At 42.0% G+C, this 20,000-nt stretch overlaps 1 protein-coding gene across 1 annotated transcript in view; it reads left to right on the top strand.

The window, feature by feature from the left end:
- The window catches only part of LOC128690435 (uncharacterized), a 335,543-nt gene that overhangs the window by 314,232 nt on the left and 1,311 nt on the right, over nucleotides 1-20,000 (top strand). Inside the window, exons 4-5 of the mRNA XM_070089686.1 lie at nucleotides 10,655-10,910; nucleotides 12,554-12,684. Of these exons, the coding sequence (XP_069945787.1) occupies nucleotides 10,655-10,910; nucleotides 12,554-12,684 (387 nt within the window). The remainder of the gene's footprint in view (nucleotides 1-10,654; nucleotides 10,911-12,553; nucleotides 12,685-20,000) is intronic.

Raw genomic sequence — 20,000 nt, 5'->3', positions numbered from 1 at the left:
TATATATATATATATATTTTTTCAACAAGTCGGTCGTCTCCTACCGAGGCAGGGTGACCCAAAAAAAAAGAAAGAAAATCCCCAAAAAGAAAATACTTTCATCATCATTCAACACTTTCACCACACTCACACATCATCACTGCTTTTGCAGAGGTGCTCAGAATACAACAGTTTAGAAGCATATACGTATAAAGATACACAACATATCCCTCCAAACTGCCAATATCCCAAACCCCTCCTTTAAAGTGCAGGCATTGTACTTCCCATTTCCAGGACTCAAGTCCGACTATATGAAAATAACCGGTTTCCCTGAATCCCTTCACTAAATATTACCCTGCTCACACTCCAACAGATCGTCAGGTCCCAAGTATCATTCGTCTCCATTCACTCCTATCTAACACGCTCATGCACGCTTGCTGGAAGTCCAAGCCCCTCACCCACAAAACCTCCTTTACCCCCTCTTTCCAACCCTTTCGAGGACGACCCCTACCCCTCTTTCCTTCCCCTATAGATTTATATGCTTTCCATGTCATTCTACTTTGATCCATTCTCTCTAAATGACCAAACCACCTCAACAACCCCTCTTCTGCCCTCTGACTAATGCTTTTATTAACTCCACACCTTCTCCTAATTTCCACACTCCGAATTTTCTGCATAATATTTACACCACACATTGCCCTTAGACAGGACATCTCCACTGCCTCCAACCGTCTCCTCGCTGCTGCATTTACCACCCAAGCTTCACACCCATATAAGAGTGTTGGTACTACTATACTTTCATACATTCCCTTCTTTGCCTCCATAGATAACGTTTTTTGACTCCACATATACCTCAACGCACCACTCACCTTTTTTCCCTCATCAATTCTATGATTAACCTCATCCTTCATAAATCCATCCGCCGACACGTCAACTCCCAAGTATCTGAAAACATTCACTTCTTCCATACTCCTCCTCCCCAATTTGATATCCAATTTTTTCTTTATCTAAATCATTTGATACCCTCATCACCTTACTCTTTTCTATGTTCACTTTCAACTTTCTACCTTTACACACATTCTCAAACTCATCCACTAACCTTTGCAATTTTTCTTTAGAATCTCCCATAAGCACAGTATCATCAGCAAAAAGTAACTGTGTCAATTCCCATTTTGAATTTGATTCCCCATAATTTAATCCCACCCCTCTCCCGAACACCCTAGCATTTACTTCTTTTACAACCCCATCTATAAATATATTAAACAACCATGGTGACATTACACATCCCTGTCTAAGACCTACTTTTACCGGGAAGTAGTCTCCCTCTCTTCTACACACACATATATATATATATATATATATATATATATATATATATATATATATATATATATATATATATATATATATATATATATATATATATATATATATATATATATATAAATTAGTAATAAGGATATAAGATCACTCGTACCCACGAGGGCCTCGCAAGCAAGAAAGCGTAACCTAGTCAGTTTGACAGAGTGGAATATAAATAGAGCAGGGTACACCTTGCCACTCATTCCTCTCAGTCAGTCAACTTTCAACTCTGTCAAACTGTCTGACGCTCGCTGGCTGAGGCACCATTTGCAACATTACGCCAATTTGCGGGGAAATATATATATTGCGACGGGCGTTCCCTGCATGATTACGGCGGAGAGTGGTGGCTGGTGGGTTAGATGAGTGGATAAGTTGATGGATGAGTTGATGGATGACTGGATGGATGGGTGGATGAGTGGGTGAATGAGTGGGTAGATGAGTGGGTAGATGAGAAAATATTAATTGTTGCATAAAAACAGGTATAAAAATAGATGGAGCAGTAACAGAGTCTGTTTGGGTAGAGTTCGTGGAGGGTCAAGAAAAACTAATTCTAGGTGTAATATACCGACCTCCAGGCTTGGATCACGATAGAGGGAGACTTCTTTGGGACGAAATTGTTAGGGCTTCTGGCCACAGTAACGTAGTCATAGTAGGGGATTTTAACTTTAGCCAAATTGACTGGAATTCTTTGACAGGTAATCTAGAGTCCAGTGACTTCATGGAAACTTTCAAGTGTATAGGACGAAGGTGAAGGAAAAAGTAGGACCTCTGAAATCTGGGAATGGACAGCTGACGGATAATGAACTGGAAATGTGTTCCTTATTTAATGACTATTTTTTGTCAGTTTTTACACAGGAAGATGTAAATGAGATTCCAGTAATAAACAATTATTTAGTTCCTGATGAATTCAAGTTAACTAATATTACTGTCACGAGGGACATGGTTATTAAGCGGATAGACAAACTGAAACAAAATAAGTCCCCGGGACCCGATGAGTTGTTTTCAAGGGTACTTAAGGAATGCAAGATGGAGCTTAGTCAGCCATTAACGAGTGTATTCAATACGTCCATCCTTTCCAGTGTTGTGCCAGATATGTGGAAGATGGCTAATGTGGTTCCTATATTCAAATCAGGGGATAAGTCCACTCCTTCAAATTACCGTCCAATAAGCCTGACATCTATAGTGGGCAAGTTATTAGAATCAATTATAGCTGACATTATCAGAAGTCACCTTGAAGAGCATAACTTGATAAATGAATCTCAGCATGGATTCACGAGAGGTCGTTCCTGCCTGACAAACTTACTGACGTTCTTCAATAGAACATTTGAGGCAGTTGACAGTGATAAGGAATATGATATTGTTTATTTGGATTTTAGTAAAGCCTTCGACAGAGTACCTCACAAGAGACTCTTGAGAAAAGTGGCAGCTCATGGTATAGGAGGTAAAGTTCTAGCATGGATTGAGGCATGGCTTACCAATAGAAAGCAGAGAGTTACCATTAATGGAGTGAAATCTGAATGGGGATTAGTCACTAGTGGCGTTCCACAAGGATCAGTTTTGGGCCCTCTCTTGTTCATAATTTACATTAATGACCTTGATGAAGGGATTACTAGTGACATGAGTAAGTTTGCTGATGATACAAAGATAGGGCGTATAATTCACTCTGAGGAGGATATCAATGAACTCCAGGACGATTTGAACAAACTAATGTCTTGGTCTGAGAAATGGCAGATGAAGTTTAATGTGGATAAGTGTAAGGTACTTGCCCTTGGTAATGAAAATAACCCTCGAAGCTATAATCTAGGTGAAGTAGAGCTTGGTCATACAGAATGTGAAAAAGACTTGGGAGTCATGGTAAGCAGAAATCTAAAGCCAAGGCAGCAGTGCCTCAGTGTGCGCAACAAGGCCAACAGATTACTTGGATTTATCTCAAGAAGTATAAGTAACAGAAGTCCAAAAGTTATTTTACAGCTCTATACATCACTAGTGAGGCCTCATTTAGATTATGCTGCTCAGTTTTGGTCCCCTTACTACAGGATGGATATAGACTCATTAGAGAACATACAGAGAAGAATGACTAAAATGATTTACTGTGTAAGGAACCTCCCGTATGAAGATAGACTTAAAGCCTTAAATCTCCACTCTCTGGAGAGGCGTAGAATGAGGGGAGATATCATTGAAGTGTATAAGTGGATGACGGGCATAAACAAGGGAGACATTAATAAAGTACTGAGGGTGTCGAACCAGGTAAGAACCAGGAATAATGGATTTAAGTTGAATAAATTTAGATTTAGAAAGGACATAGGTAAGTACTGGTTTTCTAACAGAGTTGTAGATGCGTGGAACAGTCTTCCCAGTGGGGTGATAGAGGCTAGGACCTTGGGTAGCTTTAAGAAGAGACTGGACAAATATATGAGCGGGAGGGGCTGGGTTTGATTGGTGTTGGGGGGTGCGGGAGTTGTTTCTTGAGTAGCTTTAGGTAGATGTCGTTTTGATAAGGACCTGCCTCGTATGGGCCAGTAGGTCTTCTGCAGTGTTCCTACATTCTTATGTTCTTATGTTCTTATGTCTACTACCACCATCACTACCACAATCACCACCGTTACTACTACCACTGCCACAACCACCACCACTACTACCACTACCACTACCACTGCCACAACCACCACCACTACTACCACTACCACTACCACAACCACCACCACCACTATTACCACTACCACAACCACCACCCAACCACCACCACCACCGCCACCACTACCACTACCACAACCACCACCACAACCACTACCACAACCACCACCACTACCACAACCACCACCACTACTACCACTACCACAATCACCATCCAACAACCACCACCACCACTACTACCACTACCACAACCACCGCCACAACCACCACTACCACAACCACTACCATAACCACCACCACCACCACCACCTCTACAAAACGCAATAAAACGCATATAAAACCCTGAACATCATCTAGAAACACAAACACCCAACCATAACAATATAACAAAACCTCCCCAGAAAAACGTTACCTTAAAACCACTCTTTACTCACCGTTAATCACCATCAAACACAACTCAGTCTAAAAATCTACCAAAACTAATCAAAATCAATGTCTAAAAAAATTATATTGAACTCATAAACGAGAGACACTTTGAAATTATCTACTGAACTTAAAGTGAAAGGTTGAACTTATTGGTCGGTTCAATTAAGTTCTGACGGGTTCGGTTAAATCCAGGTCACACAGCAGCGATACATGCAGAGAATTTTATGCTGATTTAGTTCTAAGGAGATGAAAAAAAAGGTCGAAAAATGATTGGAATTTGGGATGCTTAGTGGTGCAGGTAAGGTGAAGTGAGGTGAGATGAGGTGAGGTGGGGTGAGGTGAGGTGAGGTGAGATGAGGTGAGATGAGGTGACACGAGGTGACACGAGGTGAGGAGAGGTGACACGAGATGAGAGGTGACTCGAGGTGAGGAGAGGTAACACGAGGTGAGGTGACACGAGGTGAGGTGACACGAGGTGAGGTGAGGTGAGGTGAAATCCGAAGCTTTGCAACGAAATTTGTCCCCAGAGCTGATAAGAATGTCATATGCAGAGAGAGAGAGAGAGAGAGAGAGAGAGAGAGAGAGAGAGAGAGAGAGAGAGAGAGAGAGAGAGAGAGAGAGAGAGAGAGAGAGAGAGAGAGAGAGAGAGGGAGAGAGAGAGAGACACAGAGAGAGAGAGAGAGAGAGAGAGAGAGAGAGAGAGAGAGAGAGAGAGAGAGAGAGAGAGAGAGAGAGGGAGAGACAGACAGACAGACAGACAAACAGATAGACAGACAGACAAAGAGAATAGGAATTTAACTTGACGATGGATGTTCGAAGAATGGGAATGGGTGGGAGAGGGAAAGAATGGATGGGTGGATGAGGGGATATATATATATATATATATATATATATATATATATATATATATATATATATATATATATATATATATATATATATATATATATATATATATATATATATATATATATATATATACATATATATATATATATATATATATATATATATATATATATATATATATATATATATATATATATATATATATATATATATATATATATGTGGTGCCGAATATGTAAAGCTGGTCAATTATCAAGAACTCATTTAAAATTAAGTCCTTTCTAAAATTTTCTCTTATACGTTTAAAGATATATTTTTTTCATTAATGTTAATGTAAAAATTTATAATTTTGCACCAAAAGGAACTTAGAAAACTTACCTAACCTTATTATAACAAGAGCAATTTATTTTAGCCTAACCCAACTAAATATATTTTAGATTTGTTTACAATAATTTAATACTAAACAAACCCAGTGAAATATATTTTTTTCTTTAGGTTCAGAATGATTTTGGCGAAATTATTGTATACATAAATTTTCACTTGTCCTATATGGCAAGATGAGCGTTGCTATTTAAGCCAAGATCGCAAGTTCTGCCTATTCGGCACGACATATATATGCTTGGCAAACAAACGGAAGTGTATGTGGTGGGGCTAAGTGCTACAGACCTCCGAAGAAATGATAATTTCATTCTTAACATCACAAATTCTGAAAATTATATACAACCCTCCAACAAACAGCAGCAAATCCGAATTAAACTCTGAGGCACAAAAAAAAAAAAAAAAAAAAAAAAAAAAAAAAAAAAAAAAAAAAAGAGCACCCATAAGAAGACAAGGAATGTTATTATCAGAAGGGCAGCACAAAAAATCAAAAGAGGGTCGGAACAATGTTCCTCCTTCTAGGAACTCTATCACAGGAAAATCTAGGACAACTGGGAATCCTTCCCCTTTCTTTCTCACAGAATAACACAAGTGAAGGATAGATAGTTTCAACCCCTTAATAATTGAACACCTGTCAACGCTAATAAAGATACCCAGGTGTTCCACATGTGTCTTATTCATCAATAAATATACCCAGGTATTGAACATGTGTCTTATTCATCAACCAAGATACCCAGGTGTTGCACATGTGTCTTATTCATCAACTAAGATACCCAGGTGTTGCACATGTCTTATTCATCAACTTATTGCTATACACTCTTACTGAATTGTGCTTTCGTTTTTGTGTCTTTACTGGTTCCAGGAGACGAAACATAAACACTTCAACCTGAAATAGGTGAGTACAAATAGGTGAGTACAAATAGGTGAGTACAAATAAGCGAGTACAGATAGGCGAGTACAAATAGGCGAGTACAAATAGGCGAGTACAAATAGGCGAGTACAAATAGGCGAGTACAAATAGGCGAGTACAAATAGGTGAGTACAAATAAGCGAGTACAGATAGGCGAGTACAAATAGGCGAGTACAAATAGGCGAGTACAAATAGGCGAGTACAAATAGGCGAGTACAAATAGGCGAGTACAAATAGGCGAGTACAAATAGGTGAGTACAGATAGGCGAGTAAAAATAGATAAGTACAAATAGGCGAGTACAGATGGGGGAGAACAAATAGGCGAGTACAAATAAGCAAGTACAAATAGCCGAGTACAAATAAGTGAGTACAAATAGGCGAGTACAAATAAGCAAGTACAAATAGCCGAGTACAAATAAGTGAGTACAAATAGGCGAGTACATGCAGACGGTCGCAGCAGAAATCGATCACGGGACAAGACGGACAGGCGGAAATAAGCTCAAGGAGGCGTGTGTTCCTGCGACACTCCCTTCACCATTGTTGCAGCCGGATACATTTGTTGTAGCAACATACCGTTGTTCCAGCCGGAGACGTTGTTGTAGCAAGACACCGTTGTTCCAGCCGGAGACGCTGTTGTGACAAGATACCGTTGTTCCAGCCGGAGACGCTGTTGTGACAAGATACCGTTGTTCCAGCCGGAGACGCTGTTGTGACAAGATACCGTTGTTCCAGCCGGAGACATTGGTGAAGCTGGATGCATTTGATGCAGCGGAATACATTTGTTGCAGCCGGATTAATCGTTGCAGCCAGATACACTGTTGCAGCCGGAATAATTGTCGAAGCCATATACAGTGCCTGTAGCCCAGAAGTCTCACAGTGCCTGTAGCCCGGGAGCCTCACAGTGCCTGAAGCCCCGGAACCTCACAGTGCCTGTGGTCTATGGACCTCACAGTGCCTGTAGTCCAGGGGCCTCCCAGTCTCTGTAGCCCAGGAGCCTCACAGTATCTGTAGACCACGGGCCTCACAGTGCCTGTGGCAGAGGGACCTCACAATGCCTGTAGCCCAGGGGCCTCACAGTGCCTGTAGTCTAGGAGCCTCACAGTGGCTGTAGCCCAGGGGCCTCACAGTGCCTGTAGCCCAGGGACCTCACAGTGCCTTTAGTCCAGGGGCCTCACAGTGGCTGTAGCCCAGAGGGCTCACAGTGCCTGTAGCCCAGGGACCTCACAGTGCCTGTAGCCCAAGGCCCTACAGAATCTCAATCCGGCTCTGGTTGCTAGAGACTCATCTGTCGTATACATCTCATTTGTTTAAGTTCTTTATGGGAGTCTACAACGAAATGAGTATACTTTCGTTGCATATCTAAAGCTATGAGGCGGGCCCGAGAGCTGCAGCTCAACACACTCAAGAAAGACTCAGGGAAACGCAATAGGTAAACACAGAGCTAAAACTAGAATTAAGAGGAATTTTAGGAACTAGTAAACGCAAACGGAAGAGGAATCAGAGGCTGGAATGGGATCTCTGGAACGGGAATGATGGGAGAGTAAGAAGCAGCCTCTCTGTTGATGATATTTGGCAGATAAGACTGACTAATTGTTCTGACACCTTTGGCAGAGTACCAGCGATTGTATCAGTGTGTGTGTGTGTGTGTGTGTGTGTGTGTGTGTGTGTGTGTGTGTGTGTGTGTGTGTGTGTGTGTGTGTGTGTGTGTGTGTGTGTGTGTGTGTAACCACCATCAACCTTGTCATTTTCAAGTTACTGTATTTGTTTTTTTCAGAAATTTCGCCAAACTCTTTGGCGACTCACACTTGCAAATTAATTAACACATTCTCTGAACGTCCCCTTTTTTTTCTATATTCTGGCGGTGCTGCCGTCAAACTTGACGTCCAATATTCCCCTCACTTGTGTGTCTTTTTTTTTTTGTTCAGAATTCTACAGAAGACAACCAATAATTTCTCACATTTGGGGCGTACACATGTACACACAAACACGTACACACACGTACAAGCACGTCAAGAAGTTAGAGAAAGTACAAAGGTTTGCAACAAGGCTAGTCCCAGAGCTCAAGGGAATGTCGTACGAGGAAAGGTTAAGGGAAATCGGACTGACGACACTGGAGGACAGAAGGGTCAGGGGAGACATGATAACGACATACAAGATACTGCGGGAAATAGACAAGGTGGACAGAGATAGGATGTTCCAGAGAGGGGACACAGGGATAAGGGGTCACAACTGGAAGCTGAAGACTCAGACGAGTCACAGGGACGTTAGGAAGTATTTCTTCAGTCATAGAGTCGTCAGGAAGTGGAATAGCCTATCAAGTGAAGTAGTGGAGGCAGGAACGATACATAGTTTTAAGAAGAGGTATGACAAAGCTCAGGAAGCAGAGAGAGAGAGGACCCAGTAGCGATCAGTGAAGAGGCGGGGCCAGGAGCTGAGTCTCGACCCCTGCAGCCACAATTAGGTGAGTATATATATATATATATATATATATATATATATATATATATATATATATATATATATATATATAAATGTATATATATATAAATGTTATAGGTAGTAGGTTGGTAGACAGCAACCGCCCAGGGAGGTACTACCGTCCTGCCAAGTGAGTGTAAAACGAAAGCCTGTAATTGTTTTACATGATGGTAGGATTGCTGGTGTCACTTTTTTCTGTCTCATAAACATGCAAGATTTCAGGTACGTCTTGTTACTTCTACTTACACTTAGGTCACACTACACATACATGTACAAGCACATATATACACACCCCTCTGGGTTTTCTTCTATTTTCTTTCTAGTTCTTATTCTTGTTTTTTTCCTCTTATCTCCATGGGGAAGTGGAACAGAATTCTTCCTCCGTAAGCCATGCGTGTTGTAAGAGGCGACTAAAATGCCGGGAGCAAGGGGCTAATAACCTCTTCTCCTGTATATATTACTAAATGTAAAAGGAGAAACTTTTGTTTTTGCTTTTGGGCCACCCTGCCTCGGTGGGATACGGCCGGTGTGTTGAAAGAAAGAAAAAGATATACATATCTCGTGTCGAATAGGCAGAACTTGCGATCTTGGCTTAAATAGCAACTCTCATCTTGCCATATAGGACAAGTGAAAATTTGTGTATGCAATAATTTCGCCAAAATCATTCTGAACCTAACGAAAAAAATATATTTCACTGTGTTTGTTTAGTATTAAATTACTGCAAACAAATCTAAAATATATTTAGTTGGGTTAGGCTAAAATAAATTGCTCTTGCTATAATAAGGTTAGGAAAGTTTTCTAAGATTCTTTTGGTGCAAAATTAAAAAAATTTACATTAACATTAATGAAAAAAATATATCTTTAAACGTATAAAAGAAAATTTCAGAGAGGACTTAATTTTAAATGAGTTACACACACACACACACAAACACACACACACACAAACACACACACACACACACCCACACACACACACAGGAAGGGTGTTCTTGCTAATTGACCAGTTTTACATATATATTTATGTGTGTGTGTGTGTGTGTGTGTGTGTGTGTGTGTGTGTGTGTGTGTGTGTGTGTATTTACATATATATGTATATTCTAATGCTCAGTTTATTCATGTTAGAGATTTTAACCATCCAATTGATTTTTAAAAGATCGAGAAAGTTATATCAAGGAAGTTCAGGGTTGACTGAAATATAATAAAATCTAACTTTATAAAAAAACAGTGATTTATTCTGATATCCACTTCCTCCTTGTGATTTACTCTGATATCCACTTCCTCCTTGTGATTTACTCTGATATCCACTTCCTCCTTGTGATTTACTCTGATATCCACTTCCTCCTTGTGATTTACTCTGATATCCACTTCCTCCTTGTGATTTATTCTGATATCCACTTCCTCCTTGTGATTTACTCTGATATCCACTTCCTCCTTGTGATTTACTCTGATATCCACTTCCTCCTTGTGATTTACTCTGATATCCACTTCCTCCTTGTGATTTACTCTGATATCCACTTCCTCCTTGTGATTTACTCTGATATCCACTTCTTGTCACTGTCGCCTCCTGCAGTTTCGTGTGAACTCTGAACCAGATACCCGATGCCTCCCTCCTGACAGTCACTTGCCTCTTGCTTTCAGTCCCATGCTGGTGATGAGCAAGCATAGGCTGGTGCCCTACGTCGACGGTTCCATGGTCACCAGCTGCTTCACCGAGCTGGCCTCCTTCTGGGCCTGCCTCTACATCAACCTGGTCACTGCTATCTTCTTCTTCGTGCCGCTGATCCTGCTAATCCTGCTTTACCTGGTCATCGGCAGGAGCTTAATGCAGGACTCCGCCTCGGCCGCCCTGCACCACAGGAAGGTCGACCTGCCCAATATGAAGGCGAGGAGGCAGGTGAGGGATGGTTGGGTAGGGAGACGGAGTTCTTGTTGTGATGCTGCTGGTTAGGAGTTTTAATGCAAAGTAGTGGTACTCTTTTTTTATTGTAGGTTTGGATTAGAATTAGTTACGAGTCTAACATACACACACACACACACACACACACACACACACACACACACACACACATACACACACACACACACACACACACACACTCACCACATACGCCCCCCCCACAGACTCAGACTTAAGAATAAAAGGGGTTCTAGACCGTAATAAAAAGAGAGACTTAAAGTGTGAAGGGAGAGGATTTAAGGCGAGAAAGAGAGGATAAACACACTTGTCAGTGGTACCAACTCAGAGGGTAAATAATACAACCTCCAAGATAAATGACTGGAAAACTCCCACCCCGGCTCAGCTTCGACTCAATGGCTGGAGCTCAACAGCTGCAGCTAATAGAGGAAAAACTTTATTTAAAAATTTGTAAAATAGCTGAGTATGGTAAGACAACCTTCTGATATATTATATAATTAATTATGAAATATATAATATGTTTTTATATGGGTGTCCCACCGAGGTGTCCCGTGGTTTGGTTGGTAGCGCACTCACTTCACACACTGATGTCCCTGGTTCGATCCTCGGTACGGGTGGAAAACATTGGGGGCGTGTTTCCTTAAGACACCTGTTGTCACTGTTCATCTACCAGTAAATAGGTACCTGGATGTTAGTTACCTTACACTAGCTGTCCCTTCTCATCTAGCCGTATGTAGGTACGTGGATATTAGTTGACTGGTGTGGGTCGCATCCTGGGGACAAAATTAATCTAATTTTCCCGAAATGCTCTGCATAACAAGGGGCTTTTTATATAGTATATCACTGATGTCAGCTATGGTCTGTTTAAGTTGTATTATTTACTTATAGAAATATAGATTAATATTATTATTATTATACAGTCCCTGAGGGAGGGGGAGATGGAAGGCATACCTGGAGTATACCTGGAGGAGGTTTCGTGGGTCAACGCCCCCGCGGCCCGATCCATAACTAGGCCTCGACATTCAGGCTCTGATCGCGAGTTCTATCCTCACCCGTGGTATGGTTTAACTCAGAGAATTGGAGGACAGACCCAGTTCCCTAGATTAAGAGCCAGGATTAAGCAACCACCTCTGAGGGTATCCCACCTCCAGAACTAAAACCTCCCCACCCCTCCATCAGAGTGCAGGCAGTGTACTTCCCACCTCCAGGACCTAAGTCCGTTTGACTGGCTTCTCTGAATCCCTTCATAGACGTTAACTTGTTCACACTCCAACAGCACGTCAAGTCCGATCAACCAATTGTCTCCATTCACTCTTGTTTAATATAATGTAACACTACCCCATCATAACCACCACAACCACCATCATAACCACCACAACCACCATCATAACCACCACAACCACCATCATAACCACCACAACCACCATCATAACCACCACAACCACCATCGTAACCACCACAACCACCATCATAACCACCACACTTCACTCTACTACCCTCCTACCACTACTCCAGCCTTTCTCGTATTGCAAAAAATATCTCTTTCTACATCCCTCACCAGTCTCTCTCTCTCTCTCTCTCTCTCTCCCGCTAACCAGCTGTTCTCTCTCTCCCTGCTACAGGTGGTGGTGATGCTGGCTACAGTCACCATCTTCTTCTTCGTCAGCCTCCTGCCCTTCCGGGTGATGACGCTGTGGATCGTCTGGACGCCCAACGAGACCATCGCCACCGTCGGTGCTCTTCGTTACTACAGGTATGGGACAGGTGGACCTTCATTTGTATATTGCTTCTTTTGGAAATCAATTTCCCTATTAATTAACATCTAAATACACATACATATACACATGTAAACGACTACACACTCATTTATATATATATATATATATATATATATATATATATATATATATATATATATATATATATATATATATATATATATATATATATATATATATATATATATATATATATATATATATATATATATATGCAATAAGATCACAGTAAACAGGTGATTTCAAAATATGCAAAACAACCACTCTGAAAGAATAGAGAAATTCCAAGCGCTTTCGTGACTACTCACATTATCAAAGAACTATGAAAGTGAAGTATCCAAGGAAGCTATATAAGGGGTCGGCCAGCACCTCACTATCAGATCCCACAACGGTTAAACACGTGATGCGCGGCGAGCCAACTTGGACAGGTCCATTGCAAAACTCACCCCCAAGCTATTTATTTGTCCAGTGTATTATTAAATTCTACCCAAATTCTATTAATTATAAATGGATCTAATTTATATAAACCAAAGGAAATATTCATATTATTGTCAAAACTGCTTTTTATGAAACAAGATTCAATTATATTCCTGTCGACCATGGACTTGCATGATACTACTTTCTCAACTTTTTGAAAATCAATTGGATGGTTAAAATCTCTTTTGATTAAGAATTCCCCCCAAAATGCTGATGGATGTGTCTATAAGATTCCTTGTAAAATTTGCGATAAAGTTTATTACGGTCAAACTGGTAAAAATCTCGAACTAAGATTAAAACAACATAAATATAGCATTAGAACTGGACAAGATTCCAATGCTCTATTTATTCATGTAAGAGATTTTAACCATCCAATTGATTTTCAAAAAGTTGAGAAAGTAGTATCATGCAAGTCCATGGTCGACAGGAATATAATTGAATCTTGTTTCATAAAAAGCAGTTTTGACAATAATATGAATATTTCCTTTGGTTTATATAAATTAGATCCATTAATAATTAATAGAATTTGGGTAGAATTTAATAATACACTGGACAAATAAATAGCTTGGGGGTGAGTTTTGCAAAGGACCTGTCCAAGTTGGCTCGCCGCGCATCACGTGTTTAACCGTTGTGGGATCTGATAGTGAGGTGCTGGCCGACCCCTTATATAGCTTCCTTGGATACTTCACTTTCATAGTTCCTTGATAATGTGAGTAGTCACGAAAGCGCTTGGAATTTCTCTATTCTTTCAGAGTGGTTGTTTTGCATGTATATGTATATATGTATATGTATATATGTATATGTGTATATGTATATATGTATATGTGTATATGTATATATATATATATATATATATATATATATATATATATATGTATATGTATATATATATATATATATATATATATATATATATATATATATATATATATATATATATATATATATATATATATATATATATATATATATATATATATATATATATATATATATATATATATATATATATATATATATATATATATATATATATATATATATATATATATATATATATATATATATATATATATATATATATATATATATATATATATATATATGTATGTATGTACTGTACTTTTGTATTTTTTCCCATTGTCTGTTACTTTCCCAGGCAGGCAGGAATCACACACTGTAGCTACTCACATTGTGTAGCTACTCACTGTGTAGCTACTCACATTGTGTAGCTACTCACTGTGTAGCTACTCACACTGTGTAGCTGCTCACACTGTGTAGTTACTCACACTGTGTAGCTGCTCACACTGTGTAGTTACTCACACTGTGTAGCTACTCACTGTGTAGCTACTCACACTGTGTAGCTACTCACTGTGTAGCTACTCACTGTGTAGCTACTCACACTGTGTAGCTACTCACACTGTGTAGCTACTCACTGTGTAGCTACTCACACTGTGTAGCTGCTCACACTGTGTAGCTGTTCACACTGTGTAGCTACTCACACTGTGTAGCTACTCACACTGTGTAGCTACTCACACTGTGTAGCTGTTCACACTGTGTAGCTACTCACACTGTGTAGCTACTCACACTGTGTAGCTGCTCACACTGTGTAGCTACTCACACTGTGTAGCTGCTCACACTGTGTAGCTGTTCACACTGTGTAGCTACTCACACTGTGTAGCTACTCACACTGTGTAGCTGCTCACACTGTGTAGCTGTTCACACTGTGTAGCTACTCACACTGTGTAGCTACTCACACTGTGTAGCTACTCACACTGTGTAGCTACTCACTGTGTAGCTACTCACACTGTGTAGCTACTCACACTGTGTAGCTACTCACACTGTGTAGCTGCTCACACTGTGTAGCTACTCACACTGTGTAGCTGCTCACACTGTGTAGCTACTCACACTGTGTAGCTGCTCACACTGTGTAGCTACTCACACTGTGTAGCTGCTCACACTGTGTAGCTACTCACACTGTGTAGCTACTCACACTGTGTAGCTACTCACACTGTGTAGCTACTCACACTGTGTAGCTACTCACACTGTGTAGCTACTCACACTGTGTAGCTACTCACACTGTGTAGCTGCTCACACTGTGTAGCTACTCACACTGTGTAGCTGCTCACACTGTGTAGCTACTCACACTGTGTAGCTGCTCACACTGTGTAGCTACTCACACTGTGTAGCTACTCACACTGTGTAGCTGTTCACACTGTGTAGCTACTCACACTGTGTAGCTACTCACACTGTGTAGCTACTCACTGTGTAGCTACTCACACTGTGTAGCTACTCACACTGTGTAGCTGCTCACACTGTGTAGCTGCTCACACTGTGTAGCTACTCACACTGTGTAGCTACTCACACTGTGTAGCTACTCACACTGTGTAGCTACTCACACTGTGTAGCTACTCACACTGTGTAGCTACTCACACTGTGTAGCTACTCACACTGTGTAGCTACTCACACTGTGTAGCTACTCACTGTGTAGCTACTCACACTGTGTAGCTACTCACACTGTGTAGCTACTCACTGTGTAGCTACTCACACTGTGTAGCTACTCACACTGTGTAGCTACTCACTGTGTAGCTACTCACACTGTGTAGCTGCTCACACTGTGTAGCTACTCACACTGTGTAGCAACTCACACTGTGTAGCTACTCACACTGTGTAGCTACTCACACTGTGTAGCTACTCACACTGTGTAGCTACTCACTGTGTAGCTACTCACACTGTGTAGCTACTCACACTGTGTAGCTACTCACACTGTGTAGCTGCTCACACTGTGTAGCTACTCACACTGTGTAGCTGCTCACACTGTGTAGCTACTCACACTGTGTAGCTGCTCACACTGTGTAGCTACTCACACTGTGTAGCTACTCACACTGTGTAGCTACTCACACTGTGTAGCTACTCACACTGTGTAGCTACTCACATTGTGTAGCTACTCACTGTGTAGCTACTCACACTGTGTAGCTGCTCACACTGTGTAGCTACTCACACTGTGTAGCTGCTCACACTGTGTAGCTACTCACACTGTGTAGCTACTCACACTGTGTAGCTGTTCACACTGTGTAGCTACTCACACTGTGTAGCTACTCACACTGTGTAGCTACTCACTGTGTAGCTACTCACACTGTGTAGCTACTCACACTGTGTAGCTACTCACACTGTGTAGCTGCTCACACTGTGTAGCTACTCACACTGTGTAGCTACTCACACTGTGTAGCTACTCACACTGTGTAGCTACTCACACTGTGTAGCTACTCACACTGTGTAGCTACTCACACTGTGTAGCTGTTCACACTGTGTAGCTACTCACACTGTGTAGCTACTCACACTGTGTAGCTACTCACACTGTGTAGCTACTCACTGTGTAGCTACTCACACTGTGTAGCTACTCACACTGTGTAGCTACTCACTGTGTAGCTACTCACACTGTGTAGCTACTCACACTGTGTAGCTACTCACTGTGTAGCTACTCACACTGTGTAGCTGCTCACACTGTGTAGCTACTCACACTGTGTAGCTACTCACACTGTGTAGCTACTCACACTGTGTAGCTACTCACACTGTGTAGCTACTCACACTGTGTAGCTACTCACTGTGTAGCTACTCACACTGTGTAGCTACTCACACTGTGTAGCTACTCACTGTGTAGCTACTCACACTGTGTAGCTACTCACACTGTGTAGCTACTCACTGTGTAGCTACTCACACTGTGTAGCTACTCACACTGTGTAGCTACTCACACTGTGTAGCTACTCACACTGTGTAGCTACTCACACTGTGTAGCTACTCACACTGTGTAGCTACTCACACTGTGTAGCTACTCACTGTGTAGCTACTCACACTGTGTAGCTACTCACACTGTGTAGCTACTCACTGTGTAGCTACTCACACTGTGTAGCTACTCACACTGTGTAGCTGCTCACACTGTGTAGCTGTTCACACTGTGTAGCTACTCACACTGTGTAGCTACTCACACTGTGTAGCTACTCACACTGTGTAGCTGCTCACACTGTGTAGCTACTCACACTGTGTAGCTACTCACTGTGTAGCTACTCACACTGTGTAGCTACTCACACTGTGTAGCTACTCACACTGTGTAGCTACTCACTGTGTAGCTACTCACACTGTGTAGCTACTCACACTGTGTAGCTACTCACTGTGTAGCTACTCACACTGTGTAGCTACTCACACTGTGTAGCTACTCACACTGTGTAGCTACTCACACTGTGTAGCTACTCACACTGTGTAGCTACTCACACTGTGTAGCTACTCACACTGTGTAGCTACTCACACTGTGTAGCTACTCACACTGTGTAGCTACTCACACTGTGTAGCTACTCACATTGTGTAGCTACTCACACTGTGTAGCTGCTCACACTGTGTAGCTACTCACACTGTGTAGCTACTCACTGTGTAGCTACTCACACTGTGTAGCTACTCACACTGTGTAGCTACTCACACTGTGTAGCTACTTACTGTGTAGCTACTCACACTGTGTAGCTACTCACACTGTGTAGCTACTCACACTGTTTAGCTACTCACACTGTGTAGCTACTCACACTGTGTAGCTACTCACACTGTGTAGCTACTCACACTGTGTAGCTACTCACACTGTGTAGCTACTCACACTGTGTAGCTACTCACACTGTGTAGCTACTCACACTGTGTAGCTACTCACACTGTGTAGCTACTCACACTGTGTAGCTACTCACTGTGTAGCTACTCACACTGTGTAGCTACTCACACTGTGTAGCTACTCACACTGTGTAGCTACTCACTGTGTAGCTACTCACACTGTGTAGCTACTCACACTGTGTAGCTACTCACTGTGTAGCTACTCACACTGTGTAGCTACTCACACTGTGTAGCTACTCACACTGTGTAGCTACTCACACTGTGTAGCTACTCACTGTGTAGCTACTCACACTGTGTAGCTACTCACACTGTGTAGCTACTCACTGTGTAGCTACTCACACTGTGTAGCTACTCACACTGTGTAGCTACTCACTGTGTAGCTACTCACACTGTGTAGCTACTCACACTGTGTAGCTACTCACTGTGTAGCTACTCACACTGTGTAGCTACTCACTGTGTAGCTACTCACACTGTGTAGCTACTCACACTGTGTAGCTACTCACTGTGTAGCTACTCACACTGTGTAGCTGCTCACACTGTGTAGCTACTCACACTGTGTAGCTACTCACACTGTGTAGCTGTTCACACTGTGTAGCTACTCACACTGTGTAGCTACTCACTGTGTAGCTACTCACACTGTGTAGCTACTCACACTGTGTAGCTACTCACACTGTGAAGCTACTCACACTGTGTAGCTACTCACACTGTGTAGCTACTCACACTGTGTAGCTACTCACACTGTGTAGCTGTTCACACTGTGTAGCTACTCACACTGTGTAGCTACTCACTGTGTAGCTACTCACACTGTGTAGCTACTCACACTGTGTAGCTACTCACTGTGTAGCTACTCACACTGTGTAGCTACTCACTGTGTAGCTACTCACACTGTGTAGCTGCTCACACTGTGTAGCTACTCACACTGTGTAGCTACTCACACTGTGTAGCTACTCACACTGTGTAGCTACTCACACTGTGTAGCTGTTCACACTGTGTAGCTACTCACACTGTGTAGCTACTCACACTGTGTAGCTACTCACACTGTGTAGCTGCTCACACTGTGTAGCTGCTCACACTGTGTAGCTACTCACACTGTGTAGCTACTCACACTGTGTAGCTACTCACACTGTGTAGCTACTCACACTGTGTAGCTACTCACACTGTGTAGCTACTCACACTGTGTAGCTGCTCACACTGTGTAGGTACTCACACTGTGTAGCTACTCACACTGTGTAGCTACTCACACTGTGTAGCTACTCACACTGTGTAGCTACTCACTGTGTAGCTACTCACACTGTGTAGCTACTCACACTGTGTAGCTACTCACTGTGTAGCTACTCACACTGTGTAGCTACTCACACTGTGTAGCTACTCACTGTGTAGCTACTCACACTGTGTAGCTACTCACACTGTGTAGCTACTCACACTGTGTAGGTACTCACACTGTGTAGCTACTCACACTGTGTAGCTACTCACACTGTGTAGCTACTCACTGTGTAGCTACTCACACTGTGTAGCTACTCACACTGTGTAGCTACTCACTGTGTAGCTACTCACACTGTGTAGCTGCTCACACTGTGTAGCTGCTCACACTGTGTAGCTACTCACACTGTGTAGCTACTCACTGTGTAGCTACTCACACTGTGTAGCTACTCACACTGTGTAGCTACTCACACTGTGTAGCTACTCACACTGTGTAGCTACTCACACTGTGTAGCTACTCACACTGTGTAGCTACTCACACTGTGTAGCTACTCACACTGTGTAGCTACTCACACTGTGTAGCTGTTCACACTGTGTAGCTACTCACACTGTGTAGCTACTCACACTGTGTAGCTACTCACACTGTGTAGCTACTCACACTGTGTAGCTACTCACACTGTGTAGCTACTCACACTGTGTAGCTACTCACACTGTGTAGCTACTCACACTGTGTAGCTACTCACACTGTGTAGCTACTCACACTGTGTAGCTACTCACACTGTGTAGCTGTTCACACTGTGTAGCTGTTCACACTGTGTAGCTGTTCACACTGTGTAGCTGTTCACACTGTGTAGCTGTTCACACTGTGTAGCTGTTCACACTGTGTAGCTGTTCACACTGTGTAGCTGTTCACACTGTGTAGCTGTTCACACTGTGTAGCTGTTCACACTGTGTAGCTACTCACTGT

Source organism: Cherax quadricarinatus, chromosome 29 (assembly GCF_038502225.1).
Source record: "Cherax quadricarinatus isolate ZL_2023a chromosome 29, ASM3850222v1, whole genome shotgun sequence".
Taxonomy (NCBI): domain Eukaryota; kingdom Metazoa; phylum Arthropoda; class Malacostraca; order Decapoda; family Parastacidae; genus Cherax; species Cherax quadricarinatus.
This window is presented reverse-complemented; position numbering and strand designations above follow the sequence as displayed.